The 9,268-nt window shown below is 37.3% G+C and overlaps 1 protein-coding gene across 1 annotated transcript in view; it reads right to left on the bottom strand.

The window, feature by feature from the left end:
* The window catches only part of RNMT (RNA guanine-7 methyltransferase), a 16,920-nt gene extending 8,013 nt beyond the window's left edge, over positions 1–8,907 (bottom strand). Inside the window, exons 1-7 of the mRNA XM_026040443.1 lie at positions 8,781–8,907; positions 7,738–8,011; positions 5,314–5,446; positions 3,717–3,839; positions 2,938–3,053; positions 1,071–1,252; positions 312–476 (exon numbers count right to left, since the gene is read on the bottom strand). Coding sequence (XP_025896228.1) covers positions 312–476; positions 1,071–1,252; positions 2,938–3,053; positions 3,717–3,839; positions 5,314–5,446; positions 7,738–7,971 — 953 coding nt within the window. The 5' untranslated portion in view covers positions 7,972–8,011; positions 8,781–8,907. The remainder of the gene's footprint in view (positions 1–311; positions 477–1,070; positions 1,253–2,937; positions 3,054–3,716; positions 3,840–5,313; positions 5,447–7,737; positions 8,012–8,780) is intronic.
* Positions 8,908–9,268: the final 361 nt, after the last annotated feature.

The following is a 9,268-nucleotide window of genomic DNA, read 5'->3' as shown; positions in this document are numbered from 1 at the left end:
GGCTGCTTATCAAGCACAGCAGGTACTGACATTTCTATCTAAAAGGCAGTATTAGTCTTCACAGCTTCTGACCAGGGCACCTCCAAATTGGAACAGTTGTTAGAAGCCAGGTAACACAAACYGCTGAAAAAAAATGCAAGGAACTTCTCAAACTAAAGCAACAACAAAAAAAGAGGAAGGAAAGAAAAAATATTAAGATGACCAAAATGCTTTTATTTTCTGACAATACTATGCAAAGATGCACAAGCTAAACATTTGCTTATTCACATTTCACTGCTTGCATTATACAATGAATTAAAAACTTAACTTACTCTTCCAGTAATGGAAAATAAACCAAGAACTCAGGAACATCAACCACTTCTTCTAAGTGGAAGTCATACTTGCAGCCAAACAAGGGATAATCTCCCTTCTTTTCAAATTTTACACTGTAAACATCATTCCCAAATGAATTTGTTTCTGAAGCTTCAAGTCGTTTTCTATAAAATGAGACATAAACACATAGTAACTGACTGACCAAATTTTAAATTTTACAAACACAGAAATAAYGCGAGTGACACAAAATATTTTTTATACTGCTACACATGAGAGTTCAGTGATTGCTATACCTTCCCAAACCCCTTAATAAACAAGGCATCAAAACAGCAGTTTTAAGTAAGGAAGTATATTAGTTTTTAASAGTCATCATTCCCACACAATGTACCAAACGTTAAATGGACCTAGAAATTAACCTTCAGCTCATGTAGTTTATAGAGAAAAGGCTTTCTTGCAACTACCATAGSAAAGCCCTCAGAGTTATTCTTAAGTTTGTAGCTATTCTATCACAATTTCAGGTCAATACAGATCTATACAAGAGGCTCTAGACTCATCCCTGAAAATCCCTGGGTGAGTACAGCTTCACCTATTTCATCCAAGCTCATGTGTGAGATTTCCTAACTAGGAAAAAAAAAAAAAAAAAAAAAAAAAAAAGTGGGGTTATTTGGCACAAGCATATCGAAGCACGGTAAGAATGACTATCACTTAATGACATTTCAAAAACATTTAAAAGAGTACTAGAAAATGAAAGTACTTACATAAGCTCAAAGCTATTTGGAGTGGTGCCAATAAAATACCCSCCAGGAGAGAGGTTCCCACAAGCATTTTTAAGCATCATGTCAGCCTGCTCATATGTCTCAAATGAATAATGGTAAACAAATTGACAGCTGCAAATGTCAAAGAGCATATATGGATCATCATATTTGGCAGACAGGAGATCCTAAAAGGGATTAAAAAAAAAAAAAAAAAGTGCCAGGAGCTAAAGAAACAAGCATGAATCACTTAACTCTTCCAAAAAAACACACTCGACCATAATCTTTTGAAATTTTTCATTCCAGTTCCCACAGTTTCTACAAGGATACAATCAGAGATGAGATTARGGCATTCAGGGCTACACAGAAAACCATGCATTACATTTGGGAGCAGTAAGAATACACAGATACATTTCTAAGTTATCATTTCCTCAACACTCTTTTGAAGTGATAACTGCATTTCTGTATGTGACAGGTCAAAAGGAAACTAATGGCTATTTAATAGTCTCCAAAAACATTCTTATACTAAAAWGAAACTTCTACTTTCAAAACCTTGTCACTAGAAGTGACATTTCTCTTGTTCAGATAATACTCATAGAACATACAAGCGGGTGGCATTAAATACAGCATTTTGCCCAGTCTCCAAGTTTTATTTCTCTCACACACACGCATACACTTGAGCTCCCTTGCTTAGTCCCGGTAACCAGCAATGGTGGAGGAGGTAGTCTTGGATATGGTCAGGTTAAAGCTTGTATTCCAGCACTGCATACTAGCGTACCAGTTCACACCACATCCCCCACTCTGTATGCAGCAAGTCAAAACCAGATACTTCACATTCCCATAGTAATTTTATTTGCTCATTTACTCCTGCCTCTACCGCTAGAGAGAGAAATAGAGGAAACTGGTATACAGAGGGAAGTAACTACAGAAGTTGCGAGAGGGAGATTTTGCATTGTGTGCACATGAGGTRAGGGTAGAGATACAAAGTCAGGCAAATGAACCTGCGTGTGTACGGAGAGACAGAGGAGCGCACAACAGACAATATACTTGAATGTGAGACTGAGCTGCAAGAGCAATGTGAAAATATCCCTTCTGTTCCTGCCCAAGACTTTCTCCCCTTTCCCTGACTGCTGTTTTGAGTCAAGGAAGATACCATATAGAATCTTGCAACTCRCTCCTTTTCTCAGAAAATGAAGCAACCAAGCATTCAATCCACAGGCCCATTTAGGGCTGGGAAGAACAGGTTGAGCCTTTCAGGAACCAGCCAGGCTCTGGCACTCAACTCTCAAGCAGGGCACACTCCAAATTCATTTCCAGAAAGCAAAGACAGTGCAAGACAGAAAACAGTCTCCTAAACCTCACCAATACATTCCAGATCTGGCTTATTTAATTTAAGAAATTTGCTCTCCTACAGAAGTGTCAGAGGTCTGTATTATAGGAATCAAAATGCTACTAGAAAAATTACTGAGATAAGCAATATGTGTAAGTCAAATCACAAGATTCACTCCAGCATAGAAACACATTAACCAGCTATCAACCTCTTAAGGTGTATTCCAGACCTCTAGAAATAAGTAAATAAGTATTTCTTCCCTTCCCTTGTCAGATTAAAAAAAAAAAAAAAAATGAAATAACTAGATTCATGCTACTTCAATGAAATAATGAAACAGACATTCAAGCTGCAACACTGTTACATTGGAACCAATAACCAAACACATTTAACTACTCTTTGGAACTGACATTTCTTAGCTCAACAACACTATCYTGAAGCTATATGACATACCCAAAATATCACAGCACTACCTATACCTTGTTTAAAATAAGAATCTTGAATTTCCAAAAGCATTACAAATGTATTATAAACRGGCAAATGTACCTTGGTACTATCCGCTTGTATAAACTCTGCATCAAAAATATATTCATTATAGCGACATCGTCCTTTCATGTCCTCATACCGCTGCTTGCACTGCTGCACAGAAATGTCAGCAATATCTATTAAAAATAAATAAATAAATATGTAAACGTCTCCTCAAACAAGAAAATTGGAAAGATTGAGTACAGACAACACTCTAGGGCATGGACAGAAGTTATTTTCAGTTACACGCAGATAGGATGTTTCCATTACAAATTGCAAGAAAAAAAAATGAGACTGCTGAAATGCAAAATTTTTCGGATATACACAGATATATATATATATATTTTTTTAAGACTCTTTGCATCTCAGGCATTCCTTTCACTGAACATTGACAGTACACATAATTTCAAAACTATAACACAGCATTTTTTTATCTAACTCATGTTTATTTTTAGAACGGTAAAAACATTGCAAAAACCTAGACATGAGAGGGGAGACATGGCAAAGTACAAAGAGAGAACTGTTGGCAATTATGTTTCTTATACTAGTTTTTATCTGAATTGAAATGAATGCTGATTACAAAGAAAGAAAAAAATAAATCAGTTGTTCTTCCTGTATTTATGTTGGCAATAAAGTTGAGGCCTTTAGATTAAAAGAAAAAAAAAAAAACTTTACCACAAGAGGTATATCACTGTATTTTAGGGCTTATTAACAAAGGAAATAATAAAAGCCCTGGGACGTGCTTGCTTTTCCATAAAACACTGCTGTATTTTTCCTGGAAAGTTACTGCTTCTCCTTACCTGTACAGACAAGTTTTTTAATTCTGCCTTTTTTCCATTTAAGTAAGTCTCCACCTTTGCCACATCCTAGATCCAAAACAGTTATATCATTCTTCTTCTCTCGTACTCGGTCTATAAACTCACCTATAGAATTAAAAAGAGAATACTTTGTATTTGCCTCTGTAATTCATTTTATTGTACAGAGATCCATAAAGAGTGATATAGAGAACCCTAAAGGGTTAAACATTTTTAAAGTATCCCAGAATCCACTTTGTCAATAAACCCTCCCAGTATTAGACTTTTACCCCTCTTTCTACAGATCATTAATGAAAACAATAACTACACATTCCTAAAACTATAGAAAAGATCATGAATATTTTCTACACTTCACGCGCTTCTCACATAGTGTGACCTGAACTCTAAACTATTTTCCTGGCAGAGAAAGAAAGTCAAAACTTTACAGTCACTTAACAGCAACCTATGTGTCAATAGAGAGCAAGGATTCCCTTTCACTATCCTTATAAAAGGCAGATTTATCTAGATGTATGAGAATGCATTCTGCAGAGGAGAAAATGCCAAGGAAATGTGAGAAAAACAAGAGTAGGTGCAACTTTTTTCTTGTTGTGGCATTACTAATGTGTATGTATTCTCCATTGAGTCTTTCATGGGCCTTGCAATAACTAGGTATTTATTTAATGTCTTTTTACCCCACATACACTAATTTTATTTTCTCCTCCATCTCCATTCTCCATCAGTATTTCTGTTCTGATTGATTTCGGCATATATATTATGCAAAACATATCTGCATGTCAGCAACTTTCCTTCACAGTGAGAGACGTGAAATATGTCTCGATATAAGCACTACCATGCTACAGTATTGAAATTCATTATGACTAACAGGTTTCAACACAGACTCCTATATCTGCTCTGATACTACCCAACAAAAAGCAGCATGATAAGACAATTGGTGCCAACATGTCATGGCACAGTCAGCTCTTGCCCAGTCTATGGTGCTCTGCCAATAATTCTCTTCTTTGTTTGGAGACATCTGAGGGTTTTGTTTCCTCACTTTCAAATTTGATTTGTGGGACAGTAGACATTGTCTTTTATAAAAAGCTGCTACATTTGCTTCCTCAAGAACTAGATTTTCTACTTTTTAAACGTTTAACTATGAGCAACATAGAAAATATGTTCAAATTTTCTGCTTATCCTGGACCTGAAGTTAAACGGCCTCGGGAAAAAAGCTAAGAAATTATTTTGGATAGATGTAAATGACAAGAACAGCTCAGTCTGACACACGGAAATTCTTTAGAATTTAAAACAAGCCCCTTTCATCTTTGAAAAAAAAAGCAGAAAACTCAGTTTCCAATATGAACTTTCTCTGGTTTCTAGGTCAGTTGATTTTTACAACTTTATGATTTGTTTGGTACTCCTGCAAGAGCAAGACACTATCAAAAAGACACAACATAAAAGATTATTTCACTTGAAGATCTTAGTGTATTAATACACATGCAGAAAGTGCCATAACCAGCATCAAAAAGTAGAACACAGTTACATTTTTGCATAAAGACTAGCTATGTTTTCTTAAAATCTAATGCAATCTGTTAAGGGATCTTACCAATGAGGACACTCTTTGTCCAATTATTAAAGTTGCGGAGGTAGAATATGCGACTTTGGCTGCGTTTTTCTAATCCAACTTCTTGAAGTTCATTGTAGTGGGCAGCTACAGCTTGTCCATGGCCTATCTCACGCTGTAGGAATGAGGAAGGGAATAGACTAAAACAGTGATTTCTTGTTATTTTTTTCCCACTTACTCAAAAGAAACATCTTCACCTTAAAGACTTAAGAAAGTAAACAAGTAATGACATAAAGATGACCAACTTTATTTGCATACACATATCTCCCCTATCTCCTCTGGTACTAACCTCACTATTTTAATTACAGAAGAGAGAACACCTTTGAAAATGAATTTCATTTTCTATTGGTTCAAGTAATTTCTTAAACATGATGTCCATCATCATTCATTCATAGCAATATTTAAGGGCTTAAATATTACTCCCATGACTCATCACATGATCAGCTTTGTTGATCCAAAGTCATGGATTTAAGAGGAGGATATAGTCTTCTCTAGGAACTTGTTCAGGCTATACTTTCTCAAAAACCTTGTCTCTGAAATGCAGTATTTACATCTAGCAGATGTATACATGGTGCTAATTTATCTAAAATGCCAACAGGCTTATTTTGTATATTCAAAACCATTAAGTGATAACACTGCTAAAGCTCTGAACACAGCATTTTTAACTCCAGAATCTGACAACTTTCTCTCCCTTACCACAGTAAGCAATAGCTTGATGACAGTACTCCATCAACATTCAACAGCTAGCTGTAGAAATATCCCCATTTAAGTAATAACGTAGTCAGTTCAAGAAATTTCTGCCCCATATGATATAGAAAAGCATTCTGTACATGGTTATTACCCTCTCAAGATCTTCTCTCCATTTAAGTAATTGTAAGCTTTATGCATTGCATGAAATAAAAGTAAATCATGCAAAAAAACACAAAGTAACAGAAAACAGAGGACTAACAAAATTGTACCAGGTGGTCTAAAGCATCTGAAATAACAGTATAAACAATAATGAAGGATTCACATCAGTCAAAATTTACCAACATCCCAGATAGGTCTACCCAGTATGAGTTCACACAATTAAACACTCTTCTCAAGAATAATCTACTATGGAAGTCAATATCCAGACATCTTATCATTAACGTAAGAGTTTCTTGAGAGAAAAGAAGGTTTGCCTGATTTTAATAACTGCATTAATTCTCTGGTGTGTTGGATAATTTTGGTAACATACAGAATGTACACAGGCACACTTCTCTGGAATAGCTATGACCCTCCGGCTATCTAGTGCTGCTTTCACAGCTGAATGATAGCAATGAGTATTTTGATCATTTCTAGTCTTTTAGCATAAGCACAGACAGGTCCTTGAATGGCCAATGAAGATGACATTGGCTAGAAGAGCTGACTTTGACAAGCATGGGAGGCGTTCACACAATCCTTGAACGCATCTCAGCTGTTTCAAGCGCAGTTGCAAAAAGTCATCTGCAACAATATCTAGGCCGCTGGCAGCTACATTCAATATAATCATTTCTCTACACTCTTTAACTATACCCCCAAAAATGTTTATCTTCCAAACCTAATCCCCAAACTGCTCTTTCTAATAAAGATGCAAGGTTTAATAATGCTGACATCAAAACAAAGAGCACTCTTTATTTAATCAGATTATGTGTCCATGAATTAACATCCAGGAAAAAAAATGAACAGGGAAAGAAAGCTTAAGATCAAGAATCTTTTCAAATTATACCTAAACATGCCAAAAAGTCAACGTTAGATTGTACATTACCTATGCACTCGCAACAATCCATGTTACAGTGTTTTGCTTAAGACTATTTCTCATTATTCCTCTTTTTCACTCTCCCAGTTAGAAATATTTTTTGCTGTTCTCTCACACAGTTTTAACAAAATAAAATACAGGTACCTGTAAAGCCTTCAATCCTTCATCTTCCTAACAAATTATACCAAAATTCTACCACAGAAGATGCAGTTTTCTACACTACATCTTATCTAGGGGATTAAAGACAAAATAAGGAAGAATCTTCTATGGTGCTAAGAATCTAACTACATTAATACACAGTATGACTCAAAATACGAGACATACTAATTCATGATACGTGACTTGGATGCCACCAAACTGATACCACATAGAGGACAAAACAGTAATCTTAGACTTCATTTCCATCCCCAGCATGTCCTAAGATCAAACTTTTTACATATTCTAATTACTACCACATTTCCTCTTTTGTGGAGTCCAACATAACTTCTGCATCTGTTATCTCCTTTGGAAGCTATCCACAGAATTAATTCCGACATGTGGTGGTTCACAGTGGTTTACACAAGCTTAGTACAAACATTTTCCATCTTTTCGTGGGCCAAGGCTTTGAAACAATAATTTGAATATRAGTCAAAAGAAATTATACTCACTATTTTCCCTGGAGTGTCATCCTCAGTATCTAATTTCCTCTTTTTTGCTGTGTTGTCCTGCTTATCAGCAGCAATTTCTTGTTCATTTTCAGTAGAATGCCCTGTGCCTGAAGTTGAGCCCTTGTCTTCCAAATTGATACCTGAATCTTCCTCTGAAGTTTGAGACTTTTTCTCTGCTTCTTCAGACAAGCTCTTCCCAGGTTCTTGCTCCTCTATTTTAGTTAAATCAGTCATTTTTGAGATGTTAATCTCATTCGTTGATCAGAACAGAAACCTTAGAAGAAAAAAAAAATACTGTTATCATTGTTTAATTTAGCTTAGTCTCAGTTACTGTAACAATTTTTAATCATAATAATACTGTTTCAAAAAAAAAAAAAGATAAGCCTTTGGCATGGAAAATAGAACACACAGACTTCAAATTTAATACAGACAGCCAAATAAAACTGGATTTAATGCATGTTTTTAAAACCATGGAATTTTAAAGTACTCTTGTGTAATAAGGGTAATGGAAACATTGTTCATCTCTGAATCTCGTGGCTTTATTTATTTATTCAGCTGCAAAGCTTTTGGTCTTTTTGAGGTTGCAATCTCTCTCCTTTTTGTGCTCCCCTATGTAACCTATGGATCACCTTCTGCTTAGAAGCCCAATCTAATAAAATGCTTTGAGTTCATCTTTTAACCAGGTATGTTGTCAGAGGGATGCCCTAAAACAAACAAATTATATATATACATATTTAATTGCAAGTATTCATATCTATTCTGGATTTTCAAGTTTACCAAATACAATCACTTTGTCTCAAGCTTCAGTAACATCAAGATTCTTTAGTTAYAATTACATTTTTGTATCTCTACTTTATATACGTACATCCTATATGGCAACACAGTATAAAGCTCATTTAGGCCCTAATCCAGCCTGGTTTTCTACCATAATGAGGAAGCAGGGCACCCGCTTCTCAGCGGRGCACGGGAGGAGCAATTTGGCAACTGCACTGGCCGAGCAGTAGCCTATTTCAGTCTAACGAAGGACATGAGCACTTGACTACCTTCCAGTCTTTGCCTCCCAGCGAGGGACACAAGAAACCAAACAGCTCACAAACGAGGCCCTGAACGGCCTTCCTCACAGCGCACCACTCTAAGTGCAATTCACACAAATATCCTCTTCGTTATAAAGGCTGTGTCAATTTTTAACACGCTCTCCGAGAAGCACGCCCTTCAAAACCAAGCTAAAATGAACTATAAACACCGAGCGAAGCCGCTAGGAAGCCCAAAGCCGGCAGCGCCGCGGGGCTGCCCCGGGCGCCCTCGCGAGAGCGGCCTCAGTGCGGGAAACTCCCCCTCGCACCGGGGGGAAGGGGGGCCCCGAGGAGGCCCTCGCGGGGCCGTTAACGGACGCTCCCGGCGCGCCCAGCGGAAGCGCTGCGACGTCACACCGCAAGTTCCGGCGGCCCCGCCCCCCCAGGGCCGCGCGGCGGAGCCGGGGCGTTGGAGGACGGGCCCGCGCCGGCCTCCCCCGCGCCGATGCCGCCGCCGC

Source organism: Nothoprocta perdicaria, unplaced genomic scaffold (assembly GCF_003342845.1).
Source record: "Nothoprocta perdicaria isolate Ctin4 unplaced genomic scaffold, notPer1 scaffold_258, whole genome shotgun sequence".
Taxonomy (NCBI): Eukaryota; Metazoa; Chordata; class Aves; order Tinamiformes; family Tinamidae; genus Nothoprocta; species Nothoprocta perdicaria.
The sequence above is the reverse complement of the archived record's forward strand: the minus strand, read 5'-3'. Positions and strand labels throughout refer to the sequence as shown.